The following is an 18414-nucleotide window of genomic DNA, read 5'->3' as shown; positions in this document are numbered from 1 at the left end:
TCCTATGATTGGCTGAGGGATCTTGTTTTGTATAACAGACAGCCAAGGAACCAAGGGTCTCTCTGGAGACCAAGGAACTGTCTGCACTTAAAAACATGCTGACGTTATGTGAATGTGCGAGTGTGTGGCTGTGTGTGTGTTTGTGTGCCCTTAAAGAGGGGGTATCCAATTGGCAGGATAAAATTAGGCCAGCAAGGCCCTATACTGCTGACGGGGCTGGTAGGCCAAAAAAAGATCCTTGCGAGGACCATAGGAGTGCAGGGGGTTCTAGGAGAGCAGCAAGCAGCAAGAGGAAGCGAGTGGGGTGGGTTGTTTGCACAGCAATCAGCTGTCAAAATGGCCATCAAAGGTAAGGTGGTGTAAATATGTGACTTGGTCTTAGGTAGACTTGACCTTTGTGTATGGGCTGAGGTCTCCAGCTGGTTTGGGACCAGTGAGAGGGGCTCTACTACTGGGCAGGTGGAGAATTACAGGGCAGGAAGATTCATTCTGATCAGTTCTCTGATAGAGAGCTACAGTTGGTGGAGAGAGGGATAGACAACAAAAACAAAACGAGTTGCTGACAGAATGGTGTTTAGCAAGCCTCTTTCTTCTTATATGCCTGTGAGGAGTGATGACTCAGAGATTTAATCTGTTTTGGCCATGTTGGTGAATCATTATGGGCACCACTGTTGGGTATTTAGGGTCAATGGTTAGGGATAGTAGGGAACTTGGCTCTATCTATGAAACATTCCTGGATGTTAGTTGTAATCAGATAATTACCTTCTAGATTTACACTGGTGTTAGTGAGCTCACTGGAAGTTTCAGCTGTCACCGAAACGACATGTCAGTTTCACTGCAGATCTGCGGTGCATTTGAACTCTCTACTGTCTAATGTATTGTGTAAGCGTGTGTGTGTGTGTGTGTGTGTGTGTGTGTGTGTGTGTGTGTGTGTGTGTGTGTGTGTGTGTGTCGCCTCACCACCCTATGAACTGATGTGTTGTGAACAGAACCATAAAGACAGTACATGGGTTTGTGTAACACTACATAAAGAGAGACCTAAGACAACAACATAGCAAGGCAGCAACACATGACAACACAGCATGGTAGCAACACAACATGACAACAACATGGTAGCAACACAACATGTTTGCAGCACAAAACATGGTACAAACATTATTGGGCACAGACAACAGCACAAAGGGCAAGAAGGTAGAGACAACAATGCATCACGCAAAGCAGCCACAACCGTCAGTAAGAGTGTCCATGATTGAGTCTTTGAATGAAGAGATTGAGATAAAACTGTCCAGTTTGAGTGTTTGTTGCAGCTCGTTCCAGTCGCTAGCTGCAGCGAACTGAAAAGAGGAGTGACCCAGGGATGTGTGTGCTTTGGGGACCTTTAGCAGAATGTGACTGGCAGAATGGGTGTTGTATGTGGAGGATGAGGGCTGCAGTAGATATCTCAGATAGAAGGGAGTGAGGCCTAAGAGGGTTTTATAAATAAGCTTGCTACAGGTATACAGAGATGACCAGTTTACAGAGGAGTATAGAGTGCAGTGATGTGTCCTATAAGGAGCATTGATGGCAAATCTGATGGCTGAAAGGTAAAGAACATCTAGCCACTTGAGAGCACCCTTACCTGCCTATCTATAAATTATGTCTCTGTAATCTAGCATGGGTAGGATGGCCATCTGAATCAGGGTTAGTTTGGCAGCTGGGGTGAAAGAGGAGTGATTACGATAGAGGAAACCAAGTCTAAATTCAACTTTAACCTGCAGCTTTGATATGTGCTGAGAGAAGGACAGTGTACTGTCTGGCCATACTCCCAAGTACTTGTATGAGGTGACTACCTCAAGCTCTAAACCCTCAGAGGTAGTAATCACACCTGTGGGGAGAGGGCATTCTTCTTATGACCTTTGTTTTGGAGGTGTTCAGAACAAGGTTAAGGGTCGAATCAAATCCAGGAATCTAGTGGACATCTGGAAACTGCAACATCCCACAGACAAAGACTACTCATTCTACTCTCATGTTCACAAGTCTTATTCTAGAACCGACTACTTCCTAATAGATTCCAAATTGATACCCAATGTGCTCAATTCGAAATACCATAGCATCTAAGTGATCACAGTCCAATTATTTGAATTGACTGCATGACAGCCAAATTGAATGAGTTCCTCAAGACTAATGACACAGGTATCTGATTCTACACTATGGGAAACTTTGAAAGTGGTTATGAGAGGTCATATTATTCATATGAGTCTGCCATAAGTAAGAGAATAGCATTTGACTGGATAAGATATATAAAAAAACTCCCAGCTTCGGAGGAGACAATCAGAACATCACTCTCTCATGTTGACTACAACAATATTTTGAAATTAAAATATGAAAACAATTACATTCTTGGTTCAATCAAATGTCATCAAATGTATTTATAAAGCCCTACTTACATCAGCTGATGTCACAAAGTGCTGTACAGAAACCCAGCCTAAAACCCCAAACAGCAAGCAATGTAGGTGTAGAAGCACGGTGACCTGGTTCCCAGGTCAGTAATCTCCTATTAAAGCTGAGACAAAAACTATTTGAACTAGGGGACAAACCGGAAAGGTTGCTGGCTAGACAACTAAAAGGTGCATAGCAAAAAGAGCAACCATAAAATCCGGTCTGAGGCGGGCACCTTGCTGACAGATCCTAAAGAGATACAATACAATTTTACTCAACTATATTCTTCCAGATCTGATGCTTCCAGTTCTGATTTATCAGCCTTATTTGATTCCATCAGCCTGCCAAAACTCCATGATGGCGCCCAAAAAATTATTGAAGAGTTTCACAACAGAGGAAATAATCTAGTCAATAAAAGCTTTCCCACCTGGAAAGGCTGCTGGCCCTGATGGTTTCAGCTGTGAATTGTATAAAACATTCAGTGAAGCTTTCGCTCCCCTCTTACTCAGTATGATCACTGATTCAACAGAAAATAAGATTTTGCCGAAATCATTGTATGAAGCCAATATTTGCCTTATGTTAAATAACGGCAGAGAGGTAACAGATCCTGCAAAATATAGACTGATAGCATTGCTTCATTTCGACCAAAGTGCTTGCTAATATGTTGAACAAACATGTAACAACCATTATTCGTTCGGATCAGAGAGGGTTTATCTCTGGCAGGTTCTATTTTTCTAATGTGTGTAGGCTGCTTAACAGTCTATATGCAAATCATGGGAAAGGCTCCTAGGCGGCTATTATATCGCAAGATGCTCAAAGGCGTTTGACCAAATAGAATGGTCATACATGTTCAAGCAATCAGTAGGTTTGGATTTGGCGACTCATTTATCGTCTGGGTCAAAATGCTCTATGCCTGTCCAACAACCTCTATTTTGACCAACAGAGACAAATCAAGTCCCTTTGGGCTACCCACTCAGTCCTCCGCTCTTCGCTGTTGCCCTTGAACCCCTAGTGATACAAATAAGGGATCATCCTAATATCCAAGTCTTAAAGTAGGAAACATAGAAAGCCGCATTTCGTTATGCGCAGAGGGTGTGCTTCCATACCTCTCGGACCCAGTAGCATCTGTCTCTAACCTACTAGAGTTAATCAATTCATTTTGCAAACTATCTTGCTATTCAATAAATTGGGAGAAAGCATCTCATGTGTATCTCAGATAATATTACAGCAAGTGAGCTAGAGAGGATACCATTTAAAGCGGTGCATGACCACTTACTTAACTTACCTGGTACTAAAAATACCTAGCAATCCAAAGCTCATCTTGAAGCTTAACTAAAGTGAGCAGGTTTGCAAAGCTAAAACCAAAAAATAGAGAGCTGGATAATATTTCCTCTTTCTATGACTGGGCACATTAATGCTATAAAAGGTTTTTTCTCTTCCCAGGTTCCTTTAGCTTTGCCAGAATCTTCAATTGTTTCTTACCTCTTCATTTTTTAAGACATTAGACTCGCCAATCTTGCCATTTGTCTGGGGTTACAAAAACCATCGTATTTGTAATGCTCACTTGGAAAAGCCCAAGGAAACTGGCCTACCCATCTTTAAGCATTAACTTACTGGGAACTGTGTTTTCCTGATAAGTTGGACACGGATGTCCCCCTGTGGCTAAATATGGAAGTCAAGTCTGTAACATTCCTCTCTTCCAGCCTTGCTTTTCTCTAAAGCAGAGTGCCCAAACAAACTGACAGGCAACAACTTTGTTTTGAGAAATTCTTGAAGAATTCTAAACTAGATTAAGCATGTTTATAAGGTGCCTGATACCTCTTTAATAATTATTTTATTCCATCTTGGTCTGATAAGGTGTTTGTTGAATGGAGGGAGAAGGGTCTGACCACAATTGAAGATTTATACATAGATAAGCAATTAGTATCACCATAGTCCCTGTGCCCAAGAACACTAAGGTAACCGGTCTAAATGACTACTGACTCGTAGCACTCATGTCTGTAGCCATGAAGTGCTTTGAAAGGCTGGTCATGGCTCACATCAACACCATCATCCCAGAAACCCTAGACCCACTCCAATTTGCATACCGCACCAACAGATCCACAGATGATGCAATCTCTATTGCACTCCGCACTGCCCTTTCCCATCTAGACAAAAGGAACACCTATGTGAGAATGCTATTCATTGACTACAGCTTAGCGTTCAACACCATAGTGCCCTCAAAGCTCATCACTAAGCTAAGGACCCTGGGACTAAACACCTCCCTCTGCAACTGGATCCTGGACTTCCTGACGGGCCGCCCCCAGGTGGTAAGGGTAGGTCACAACATATCTGCCACGCTGATCCTTAACACCGGGGCCCCTCAGGGGTGCGTGCTCAGTTCCCTCCTGTACTCCCTGTTCACTCATGACTGCACGGCCAGGCACGACTCCAACACCATCATTAAGTTTGCTGATGACACAACAATGGTAGGCTTGATCACCGACAACAACGAGACAGCCTATAGGGAGGAGGTCAGAGACCTGGCCGTGTGGTGCCAGGACAACAACATCTTCGTCAACGTGATCAAGACAAAGGAGATGATTGTGGACTACAGGAAAAGGAGGACAGAGCACGCCCCCATTCTCATCGACGGGGCTGTAGTGGAACAGGTTGAGAGCTTCAAGCTCCTTGGTGTCCAATCACTAACAAACTAACATGGTCTAAGCACACCAAGACAGTCGTGAAGAGGGCATGACAAAACCTATTCCCCCTCAGGACACTGAAAAGATTTGGCATGGGTCCTCAGATCCTCAAAAGGTTCTACAGCTGCACCATCGAGAGCATCCTGACTGGTTGCATCACTGCCTGGTATGGCAACTGCTCGACCGCCGACCGCAAGGCACTACATAGAGTAGTGCGAACGGCCCAGTACATCACGGGGGCCAACCAGCCATCCAGGACCTCTATACCAGGCGGTGTCAGAGGAAGGCCCTAAAAATTGTCAAAGACTCCAACCACCCGAGTCAAAGAATGTTCTCTCTGCTACCGCACGGCAAGCGGTACCGGAGCGCCAAATCTAGGTCCAGGAGGCTTTTAAACAGCTTCTACCTCCAAGCCATAAGACTCCTGAACATCTAGTCTAATGGCTACAATCCCACCCCCTCTTTACACCACTGCTACTCTCTGTTGTCATCTATGCATAGTCACTTTAATAACTCTACCTACATATACATACTACCTCAACTAACCGGTGCCCTCGCACATTGACTCTGTATCGGTACCCCCCTGTATATAGTCTCGCTATTGTTATTTTACTGCTGCTCTTTAATTACTTGCTACTTTTATCTCTTATTCTTATCCATATATTGTTTAAACTGCATTGTTGGCTAGGGGCTCGTAAGTAAGCATTTCACTGTAAGGTTGTATTCGGCGCATGTGACTAATAAAATTTGATTTGAATTAAATAATACATTCAAACACTTCCATTCACTTTTTTTCCGTTATTTACAAGTCAGACACTATATCAAAGGGAAAATTCAAAATGTTGACACCCTCCCTGTACAACATTATTTTTATGATTTGCTACAGCGCCCTCCCAACTCAAAACACCTCATCTCACAGTTAGTCTCCTTTTTTCCAACTATACAGAGGCTTTTACTAGTCATTTCAAGGAGACCTGGGGTAAGAGTTAAATATTGAGATCTCAGATGATCTATGGGGAGAAGCTCTTTCTAAAAGTCACTCCTGTTCCATCAATACCAGATATCAATTGATACAATACAAAGTCATGTGTAGACTTCATTACTCTAAAACCAAATTGCATAGACTTTACCCCCAGGTCTCCCCACTGTGTGACAAATGTAAAGCCTCAGAGGGTTCATTTTAACTAATCTTTTTTGCCTCTGCCCCCTACTCAATTATTTTTGGAGAAACATCTTTGGTATTCAAAGGTAAATGAGAGGGCCATTGAACCTGACCCAGAACTTTCTCTCTTTGGCTGCTCAGTGTCTGTTCTAAGATCGTCCTATGAGGAACAACAGACTCTGATGTTTCGAATGGTGGCTGCAAAAAAAATTATCCTCACAGAATGGAAGTCACCTAACCCCCCTTGATTCTGTAGATGGCTAGCAGAAACTCCTCTTCTCAAGATCTGGGGTCTGTTTCTGGACCGTCTAGACAGAGACTGATTGTGAACACTGAATTGGAACACTTACTGTTGTTGTAAATGTCATTGTTGCTCTATTCTTGTCCCATGTCTTGCTTAAGCAATACTTCATTTCATATGTCTGGCAGCTGTTTTTTAATTTTTTTTATTTGTGTGTTTGTTTTGTACTAAACTGCAAAAGAAAATTATTAAAAATATAATATGCAAAAAAACAACACACCAAACACATTAAACATCTAAGATAGACTACTTCTCTTTCTATGTATCTCTGTACACAACTCTATATTAAGCGCGGTTTGAATTCCTCTGGCTCTTTTCCCTAGATGAGGTGAGCTCCACTGCTCTCCCTAAATCACTCACCCAGATCAGTCGGAGCACCAGTCCTGATATCCACACTTATTCATCTCCACGACTCATCTATCTCTCCCTCCCATTCACTTATTGTCTTCCACCACTTATTAATGAATTAATAAATAATGGACTTAATTATCTATACCCGCTCCATCCTCTCACTGTCTGCTTGCAGTAATGGACCTGATCTACTGGCGGGATGTGGGGAAGACAGGGCTGGTGGTCACAGGGCTGGTGACAGGCCTGGCTAGCCTGTTCCAGCTCAGTTCTGTCACCATGCTGTCCTACCTGTGTATCTCCATCATGTGTCTCACCTTCCCCCTACGCCTCTACTACAAACTCCTAGAGCTGATACAGAAGATCCCTGAAGGAGTGCACCCCTTTCAGTAAGCACAGTTTACAGCAGTTACGATGCTGTAGTTTAGAGAAACATGCTTCAACCTCAATATGTAATCATTGGAGCATGAAAAACCAACCGCCATCTGTGAATGGCTCTGTGCATCTGTTGGTAGAACATTCTTCTTGAAACTAGGTATTTGTTTGATGATGTGTTTGTGCGTGTGTCTGTGTGTGTGTGTGTGCGTGTGTGTGGTACCAGGTCTTATATAGGAGACGACAGCTCTCTGACAGATGAGGAGACGGTGTTGGTGGTGGAGGAGGTGGTGCTAATGATTGCCTTCGCCATCACAGAGATCAAACGCCTGCTCTTCATCGACAGCATCATGGACTCCATCAAGGTCAGGGGCCAGTACTAATGTCCCCCAGAAAACTAAGAGAAAATTCAGTGTATTACTGTACTATACCGTAATGAGGTCTCTTCACAGTCCCTAAGTCCAGAACAGACTATGGAAGGCGCACAGTACTACATAGAGCCATGACTACATGGAACTCTATTCCACATCAAGTAACTCATGCAAGCAGTAAAATTAGATGGAAAAAAACAGATAGAAATACACCTTATGGAACAGTGGAGACTGTGAAGCAACACAAACATAGGCACAGACACATGCATACACAGAAACAATAACATACACACACCTACACATGGATTTTGTGTTGTAGATATGTGGTAGTCGTGTAGTGGCCTGAGGGAACACACTTAATGGGTTGTGAAATCTGTTGTGAATGTATTGTAATGTTTTAAAAATTGTATAACTGCCTTAATTTAGCTGGAACCCAGGAAGAGTAGCTGCTACCTTTTTCCATAAAAAATACAAATACAAATGTGTGTGGGGACTGGGGAGGAAGGTAGAAGTCAAAGTCACATAATCACCAGCACTTGAATCAGACAACATAACTTGGTTCTCCTGAGCTCTTACATCAGTAACATTAAACAATACATCAACAAAACATAATCATTGCTTCATAAGCTCACATGCTATCGCTTCTGTTGCCAAACAATGCCAATCTAAAAAGCTGTTGCTCTGTTTTCAGTTTGTGGTGCTGCTGTACGTGTTGACCTATATGGGCATCACGACCAATGGTCTGACCCTGGTGATAGTTGGTGAGACCCTACTTATCCACTCAACACCTGTCTATCTGACTGTCTTACACCACACTGTCCTACAGAACCATCCTCATACATCTGATAATTATGCCCTAATAAGTCCTGTTTCATTCATACTTGAAACTCCCCAAACTGCTCTGATCTGTAAATAATAACGTGAACATAGTTTGTTGATCTGATTTCCTTCTCTGTCTCTTTCGCAGGGGTCATCTGTGTTTTCTCTCTTCCTCTGTTCTACAAACGAATGCAGGTGAGGCAGTGAGCTCCTGTTGTTCATAGACTATTTGTTGTAGAGATTATTATAATGTAATCCACATAACAGCAGCAACCAAAGGACTGTGTCTAATCTACACGTGTTTGGATGACAGGGGCGAATGAAAAGGATTAGCAAAGCGGTCAGCGTCCTCCTGAGGAAAATCAAAAACTTGTAAGTGCTGCACAAGCCTGTTCAAATGACTGATATGACTGTTCTCATTTTTTATATGGCTAATTTTATCACTAAACCCTACAGGGACATTTAATATCCTGTTCTAGAACACTCATGTCACAATAACCCAACAAACCTTTGCTAGCCACATTACAAGTATCTCTTAATGTATGTCATTTTTGACGCCATTTAAAAAACACTGACTTCCCCGATTTGAAAGGATCCCTTTTGTCTTTGCAGGTTTAAGATGTTGTACAGTAAACTGAGACCCTCTCCTGCGACTACACCTGCCACAACCCTCACGCCCACCCCGGCCCCAAAACACAAACACAAGTCAAAGTGATGAGACAGAGAAAGGGGGATCTATGGGAAAAGAGGGGGGTCACTCATACTTCTTATCTTATCATGCTACCTGGGAACAGGGGCTGGGCAACTCTGACGAGGGTAGTTGGGGTACGGGGGTGGGGGGTGGGGGGGAGTGTTATTTGGGAGGCTACTGGTGCTTTCATATTTCCATTTTCTCATTGTGGTGTCTGTTAATGGAAGCAAGATTTCGAATCCAGTGTTTGATCTTGGTACATATAGGCCTACTGAAGATGTTTACAGACAAATGCATCATTTTTCGTCACATATCTTTTTCTCGAGGCACTAGCTGACAGCCACAAAGTCATACAATCTGATTTTAAACCTAACCTTAACCTTAACCACACTGCTAACCCTAATGCCTAACCCTAAACTTAAATTAAGACCAAAAAGTACATTTTTGTTTTCATGAATTTAAAAAAATAAATTATAGCCAATTACGACTTTACAGCTGGCCTATCTAAGAGGAAATCACTCACTTATGCCTCCAGGTCAAGACAGAAGGGAATTTTTATTTAAATCTAAAAGACAACAAGCTTGCCTTGTCATGAGTCAAATATTTGTTTTTATACCACATAACACGTGCCATCTTAAGACAACACAGGGTGAATACTGGCTATCTAACCACATGCCCAAAACTGTAATTGACTTTGAGAGTACACTCAAAGTGTGAGAATGGGTACTTACTCAAAGTGTGAGAATGGGTACTTACTCAAAGTGTGAGAATGGGTACTTACTCAAAAGTGGCAAACTTTTTGGGGGATTTTTGCTTACATTTTTGAATAAATGTTTCACAATTTCTAAATGGCTCCTATTAATTCATATTTTTTGGCATCCCTAGAATGTCACTGTCAAAGGATGAGGACAGACAGAAAGACGACAGACAGGCAGACACAGGCAGATAGACAGACACACACACACACACCCACATTAGGCAATATAGTTGAATTATTCATTAAAAAAAAAATCTACAACAATTTATGATTAGGTAGCCTTAAATAATTATCAGAAATATTTTTTTGTTATTTTATTTCACCTTTATTTAACCAGGTAGGCCAGTTGAGAATAAGTTCTCATTTACAACGGTGACCTGGCCAAGATAAAGCAAAGCAGTGCGACACAAACAACAACACAGAGTTACACATGGAATAAACAAACGTACAGTCAATAACACAATAGAAAAGTCTATATACAGTGTGTGCAAATGAGGTAAGATTAGGGAGGTAAGGTAATAAATAGGCCGTAGTGACGAAGTAATTACAATTGAGCAATTCATATAACTGAAATATAACTGACTGAGCCACAAAACACATAATAGCTGAATGCATGTTATCATCAAATGTATTGCAACTGACAGGTTGAGTCAGAGTAAAATATAGATCAAACAGCTACAGGCAACAGAGGCTATGTCCAAGATTATTCACCACAGTTATCTTGACACCTCTCTGAAAACGGTTGTCACTATTTAGCACAGCCACAAAGTCATAAACCCCGCCTATTTCTACAATGAATGTTCTGAAAATCAGATTTTAAATCTAACCTTAACCACATTGCTAACCTTATGCCAAACCGTAACCTTAAATTAATACCAAAAAGCTCATTTTTGTTTTTATGAACTTTAACGATATACAATTTTGACTTTGTGACTGTGGTAACTAGTTACAACCTCGGTAAACAAATCATTTTACGTAGCTAGAGCGTTTAAATTTTCGTCATCACGTCCTGTCAACCCTATGCCTCTGTCTTGGACGGTAAAATACATGAATCCTTCTGATTAAATGGGATTTATGCCAATTTGTGAAATATAGTCTTCATATTTGATAAGCAAATAGTTTGTAATTGAGATTGCGGCACTTGAAGAGCTTGAAGACATCAAAGGAAATGACAGAAACGTATGGTAAGCAAAGCAATATCTGGCTTCACTGTCTCCTAACCTTAATGTCCGTTCTTTCGTCTGGGACAAGAAACAAGATGAAGCTGCAAGCTAGATAGCCGCCTATAGCAAGTTGTCAACCATTACTTACAACATCTAGTTTTCTAAATCTTTATCAGTCGTTACCAGGAACCCTAACCACTGCTTCTGTTTAATTTGTGAGAAAATGACATTGCTAGTGGCTTTCAACAACACCCTGCTCTTGGCTTCCGCCTTGTGGTCAGTCTGTAGTCGTGTGATGTAGTGAATGTATTATTGATTTTTTTTCTCCATTATTCTTTTCCAGATTTCCTTTTTAAATTCTTGGTGATTGGAAGTGCAGGATCAGGGAAATCCTGTCTTCTCCATCAATTTATAGAAAACAAGTGTAAGTCAAATTTTTATCATAGTTATTATGTTGAACTTTCAGAAAGAGGTCATGTCATAAAGATCACTGCCCCCACGGACATGGTACTGTAATGTTAAAGTAGGGTACTGTAATGGTATTCACTACCAAGTTTTTGGATACGTTTACTCTACTTTTACATTAGGCTGTATCACACAACAAGAAAGATGACAGCAATGCTCCTCTACCAAATGTAACAGAGAGTGTAATTAACTATGGTGTCTGTACGGTACTGTGTTTTCAATTCTGTACCATGTAGTCAAGCAGGACTCCAGCCACACCATTGGGGTGGAGTTTGGCTCCCGGGTGGTGATGGTCGCCGGTAAGACGGTCAAGCTGCAGATCTGGGACACAGCTGGACAGGAGCGATTCCGGTAGGTATCTCTACTGGGCTCCTGAGTGTGGCAGCAGTCTAAGGCACTGCATCTCAATGCTAGAGGCGTCACTACAGACCCTGGTTCGATTCCAGGCTGTATCACAAGCTGCCGTGATTGGGAGTCCCATAGGGAGGCGCGCACAATTGGCCCAGCGTCATCCGGGTTAGGGTTTGGCCAGGGTAGGCCGTCATTGTAAATAATAATTTGATTTTAACTGACTTGCCTAGTTAAATAAAATACAAAAATGTAAAATACTGCACATTAACAGGAAGCATGTTATCTGTGCATGACTGTCTAATGTTATCTCAGCAGGATGTTCACTTGGTCGGAGAGATGTCATTACTGGGATCATTTGAGAGACATTCAAATGACTGGGATTAGATCATCAGATAGACTGGATTAGATCATGAGATAGTATTTGTGGATGTTCTAAGAGCCTGCTCTGACTCTTTTTCCCCCCCTGCTTTCAGATCAGTGACTCGCAGTTATTACAGAGGGGCAGCAGGGGCTCTCCTGGTTTATGACATCACCAGGTAAGACCCTGATTTAGACCAATTCCAAGTCTTCCATTGCAGCCACGTCAGTGAATTTTAAACATAATTATACCTCTGTGTCTATCTGTCTGTGTAACCAAGTCGGGAAACGTACAATGCCCTGACCAACTGGTTGACAGACGCTCGAACGCTGGCCAGTCCAAACATCGTCATCATCCTGTGTGGCAACAAGAAAGACCTGGAGGCTGACAGAGAGGTCACCTTCCTCGAGGCGGCCCGCTTCGCCCAGGAGAACGGTAATGTAGCCTAATGACCCTGCATAGTGATAATGTAGCCTGATGACTATATAAGTCGGGGACCAAAAGGCATCTACCCCCAAGCTTCTACCCCCAAGCCATAAGACTGCTGAATAGTTCATCAAATGGCCACCGGACTATTACATTGACCCTTTTTTGCACTGACTCTCTTACACTGAGTCTATGTAAACTCACTGGACTCTACACACACACACACACACACACACGCACACACACACACAGACACACTACACACACACTACATAAACTCACACAAAACACACACACATGCATATTGACCCCACACACACTTTCACACTCCACATACGCTGCTGCTAATCTGTTTATTATCTATCTTGATTGCCTAGTCACTTTTATCCCAACCTACATTACCTCAATTACCTCGTACCCCTGCACATTGACCCGGTACCAGGACTCCTTCTATATAGCCTCGTTATTGTTATTTATTGTGTTACTATTTTCAATTTTTATTAGCAAATTTTCTTCGTTTTCAAGTTTGCAATGTTAGGAAAGGGCTCGTAAGTAAGCACTTCACGATAAAGTCTACACCTGTTGTGTTTGGCGCATGTGACAAATATAATTTGATATGACCCTGCGTAGTGATCGAAAGACGGTTGATGTTTGTGACTATAAAGACGGGTGATGTTTGTGACTATAAAGACGGGTGATGTTTGTGTCTATAAAGACGGGTGATGTTTGTGACTATAAAGACGGGTGATGTTTGTGTCTATAAAGACGGGTGATGTTTGTGACTATAAAGACGGGTGATGTCTGCGTCTATAAAGACGGGTGATGTTTGTGTCTATAAAGACGGGTGATGTTTGTGTCTATAAAGACGGGTGATGTTTGTGTCTATAAAGACGGGTGATGTTTGTGACTATAAAGACGGGTGATGTCTGCGTCTATAAAGACGGGTGATGTTTGTGTCTATAAAGACGGGTGATGTTTGTGACTATAAAGACGGGTGATGTTTGCGTCTATAAAGACGGGTGATGTTTGCGTCTATAAAGACGGGTGATGTTTGCGGGTGATGTTTGAGTCTATAAAGACGGGTGATGTTTGCGGGTGATGTCTGCGTCTATAAAGACGGGTGATGTCTGCGTCCATAAAGACGGGTGATGTCTGCGTCTATAAAGACGGGTGATGTCTGCGACTATAAAGTCAGGTGATGTTTGCGACTATAAAGATGGGTGATGTTTGCGTCTATAAAGACGGGTGATGTTTGCGTCTATAAAGACGGGTGATGTTTGTGTCTATAAAGACGGGTGATGTTTGTGACTATAAAGACGGGTGATGTTTGTGACTATAAAGACGGGTGATGTTTACGACCATAAAGATGGGTGATGTTTGCGTCTATAAAGACGGGTGATGTTTGTGACTATAAAGACGGGTGATGTTTACGACCATAAAGATGGGTGATGTTTGCGTCTATAAAGACGGGTGATGTTTGCGTCTATAGATAAAGGAGATTGGTCCGTGTATCCATGTTGTCTCTTTTTGTTGTTATAAAAACAGAACTGATGTTCCTGGAGACAAGTGCCCTCACCGGAGAGAATGTGGAGGAGGCCTTTCTTAAATGTGGTCGCACCATCCTCAACAAGATAGAGTCAGGTAATAACACACACACTTACACTCACTTATTACTAATAGCTGCACGAGGAGCCATGTTGTGCACTAGAGAGTTGCATGCATTCACATTACCTAAAGTGACAACTGTGTGTGAACTGTACTGAACTGTAGAACTGTGAACTGTACTGTATATCTATGAATTTGTTTTCTCATGTGTTTAATATGTGGATGTGTCTCGTCTGTAGGTGAGTTAGACCCGGAGCGGATGGGCTCAGGGATCCAGTATGGTGACACAACGGTGAGGCAGCTTCGCCAGTCGCCACAGGCTGGCTCAGCACAGGGCAGAGATCAGTGCAACTGTTAAAGGCTAATGCTAACCTAGCTCTAAGACACACAGAACCCATGTCTCCAGGTAAGTAGTTCATTTCATTAAACCTGTACTGATAACAGTGTGGCTGTTTGCAATTACATGTGTATTACAAGTGTTGAGTGTTCCTTCAATTGATCATCTGCTGTGATTTCCTTGATTTATGATTTTTAGAGCACTTAAAGATAGGCTTAACTTGTAGCATAATTTTGCTTATAATGTTTTCATAAACTTAGGTAAACAGTTACATCTCTCTCTAGGGCCTGATGTAAATCTTTCTTCTAACAGTCTGCACACTCAGGCCTTTGGAGGACTGCCCTGTGACTCTTGACCCCTGCCCTTGGACTACTTCTGGAGAGACCCTGTGTAAAAATTTGGACTGGGTTAGCATCTTGATCAGGAACTGTGAGGTAGGCTGTATCTGGGTTGTCACGGAGCTACTCTCCTCCAGGACTTTCTCTCTCTGACTACTGCTCCAGTCCGCGTCGCCAGGGAATACAAGTGACATCAGCAGAGAGGACTGATCAGTTACAGAGCCAGGCCAATGGACACACACAGGACATTTGTTTTCAATGTCTTTACTCAGAAGCAGCCACAGCAGCTCACAAACCTCTCACTGTTCAAACTATGATGGGACCGACATGGTGTAAGGAGAACATCAGACTTTCATTTGTGTCCAATCTCTATAAAAGTTAAGCCTATTTATTGGTTGTGTTGAAAACTGTAAGATATTGTAAATATATCAAAAGGAAATATAACATTTATGTGATATTTGTGTACAATGTTTTAAGAGACTGGAAAAAAGCAGGGGACTTGTGGTAATCACCGTGTACACATACTGTAATGTGTGTGTGAAAATTGTTACAACGTTAAAGTTGGAATCCTTATCGGTGAATCGTCTTGTTTGCTCTATTACAACAACAAAGAAGTTACTTCAAACAATGAACATTGTTTTTTTCCCTCAGACATCATTGCATGGCAGAGGAGGCTGGTGGGAGGAGCTGTAAGAGGATGGGCTCATTGTAATGGCTGGAATGGAGTCAATGGAACATAGTCAAGCATATTGTTTCCATATGTTTGATACTGTTCCATTTATTCCATTTCAGCCATTACAATGTCCTCTTATAGCTCCTCCCACCAGCCTCCTCTGTAATGCACGCATGATGGAACGGCAGGTTTTCTTTCTTTTTTACCACAATGCTGGATGCTCATGTCCTCTGTTTCAAAATCAAAACAATAACAAATGCGCCTATAACATCGCACCGTTTCACCTTTCGCAGATCTCAGCTTTAATATCTTTGACTGACTCATAATCTTCAAGTTTGGGGCAAACAAATAATATGTATTTTAAATGTGTAAGGTGTTGTGCAATGATTATCAAAGGGTTAAGGCCATATCTAAATCCATTCTAACCAGAATGTCATTGATAGATTGAGTGATAATTGGTGTAATTTTACTTGATGTAAAGCACAAATGTGAAAATCTACATTTTTGCATATATCTGGACTATGATCTTACGTATGACCTGTCTATCTATAAAATGTATCACTATGTGTGCTAGATGTAACTGTTGAACTGAAGAACTGCCCCTCTTTGCAAAGCCTGTATGATCTTGAATTAATAAATTATTAAACCAAATGTTCATTAAACTTTCTATTGCTATTACTTTCTATTTCTATGAGTGTGGCTAAGAAACGTAACACACATTCCTGTTCCTACACACGTCAACATAGGATGAGTCATATTCAGTGATTAAATTGAGCCGGAGTCCTTCACCTAGGGTCAAAGGGAGGAGCCAAAGAGAAAAGTAGGATATAAGTAGCGTAAACCAAGGTTAGGGTTGTGGTTGTGGCTAGGTGTAGGGTTGGATGTGGTATTCTAAATTTCTTTAAGATGGTCATACTATGGATCATTTAGCTATTTGATTTTGAATTTAGGTATAAAAATAAATAATTTGATAAAATATTGAATTTGGCCTACAGCTATAGCCCAGAGAACACGTTAAATAACACATTCATAAATGAAAAAAAAGACAGTAAAACATTTTATAATTAGAAACAAGGTTTTGAAGTGTTTGTCAGTTATCTAGGACATATAAGAAAGCTCAGGGAATATATAAATAATTTACACATACAGTGCCTTTGGAAAGGATTCAGACCCTTTTAATTTTTTCACATTTTGTTACGTTACAGCCTTATTTCTAAAAGATTAAATAATAAATTCAAAAAATTGTCAGCAATCTACACACAATACCCCACGATGGCAAAGCAAAACATTAGAAATGAATTTTTTATTATATTACTAAATTAAATTAAATATTATATTACTATATTAAATTAAATATTATATTACTATATTAAATACTTATTTCCCTCATCAAAATGCAAATCATTTTATAAAATTTTTGACATGCATTTTTCTGGATTTTTTTGTTGTTATTCTATCTCTCACTGTTCAAATAAACCTACCATTAAAATTATAGACTGATCATTTCTTTGTAAGTGGGCAAACGTACAAAATCAGCAGGGGATCAAATACTTTTTTCCCTCACTGTATTTAGTGGCAAGAAAAAGTATGTGAACCCTTTGGAATTATCTGGATTTCTGCATAAATTGGTCGTAAAATTTGACCTGATCTTCATGTAAGTCACAACAACAGACAAACACAGTCTGCTTAAACGAATAACACACACATTTTGTATTTTCCTTGTTTATATTGAATACATAATTTAAACATTCACAGTGTAGGTTGGAAAAGTATGTGAACCGGTAGGCTAATGACTTCTCCAAAAGCTAATTGGAGTCAGGAGTCAGCTAACCTGGGGTAAAATCATTGAGACGAGATTAGAGATTTTGGTTAGAGCTGCCCTGCCCTATAAAAAACACTCACAAAATTTGAGTTTGCTATTCACAAGAAGCATTGCCTGATGTGAACCAGGCCTCAAACAAAAGAGATCTCAGAAGACCCAAGATTAAGAATTGTTGACTTGCATAAAGCTGGAAAGGGTTACAAAAGTATCCCTCAAACCCTTGATGTTCATCAATCCACGGTAAAACAAATTGTCTATAAATGGAGAAAGTTCAGCACTGTTGCTACTCTCCCTAGGACTGGCCGTCCTGCAAAGAGGACTGCAAGAGCACAGCACAGAATGCTCAATGAGGTTAAGAAGAATCTTTAAGTGTCAGCTAAAGACTGGAACGTGCTAACATCTCTGTTGACGAGTCTACGATATGTAAAACACTAAACAAGAATGGTGTTCATGGGAGGGCACCACGGAAGAAGCCACTGCTGTCCAAAAAAAAGTTTGCAAAAGAGCATCTGGATGTTCAACAGCGCTACTGGCAAAATATTCTGTGGACAGATGAAACTAAAGTTGAGTTGTTTGGAGGAACACAACACTATGTGTGGAGAAAAAAAGCGCAGCACACCAACATCAAAACCTCATCCCAACTGTAAAGTATGGTGGAGAGAGCATCATGGTTTGGAGCTGCTTTGCTGCCTCAGGGCCTGGACAGCTTGCTATCATCGATAGAAAAACTTGGGAATTAATTTATCAAAACATTTTGCAGGAGAATGTAAGGCTATCTGTCTGCCAATTGAAGCTCAACAGAAGTTAGGTGATGCAACAGGACATTGACCCAAAACACAGAAGTAAATCAACAACAGAATGGCTTCAATAGAAGAACATTTGCCTTCTAGAGTCACCCAGTCAGAGTCCTGACCTGGGAGTGGTTTAAGTGAGGAAGGAAAATTAGCTGA

General features: G+C 41.3%; 2 protein-coding genes across 2 annotated transcripts; both read left to right on the top strand.

The window, feature by feature from the left end:
- Window positions 1-240: 240 nt before the first annotated feature.
- On the top strand, window positions 241-9311 carry LOC115149040 (reticulon-1-A). Its single transcript, XM_029691510.1, has 7 exons — window positions 241-349; window positions 7092-7302; window positions 7515-7653; window positions 8351-8420; window positions 8627-8673; window positions 8792-8850; window positions 9091-9311. The coding sequence occupies exons 1-7, from the start codon at window positions 337-339 to the stop codon at window positions 9191-9193; spliced, it is 642 nt and encodes a 213-aa protein (XP_029547370.1). The 5' UTR covers window positions 241-336; the 3' UTR covers window positions 9194-9311.
- Window positions 9312-10913: 1602 nt separating this feature from the next.
- Window positions 10914-15459, top strand: LOC115149039 (ras-related protein Rab-4B). Its single transcript, XM_029691509.1, has 8 exons — window positions 10914-11110; window positions 11433-11513; window positions 11791-11905; window positions 12379-12441; window positions 12544-12698; window positions 14235-14330; window positions 14534-14700; window positions 14944-15459. Exons 1-7 carry the CDS (start codon window positions 11095-11097, stop codon window positions 14650-14652), a joined length of 645 nt encoding a protein of 214 aa, XP_029547369.1. The 5' UTR covers window positions 10914-11094; the 3' UTR covers window positions 14653-14700; window positions 14944-15459.
- Window positions 15460-18414: the final 2955 nt, after the last annotated feature.

This window comes from Salmo trutta, chromosome 15, assembly GCF_901001165.1.
Source record: "Salmo trutta chromosome 15, fSalTru1.1, whole genome shotgun sequence".
NCBI lineage: Eukaryota > Metazoa > Chordata > Actinopteri > Salmoniformes > Salmonidae > Salmo > Salmo trutta.
This window is presented reverse-complemented; position numbering and strand designations above follow the sequence as displayed.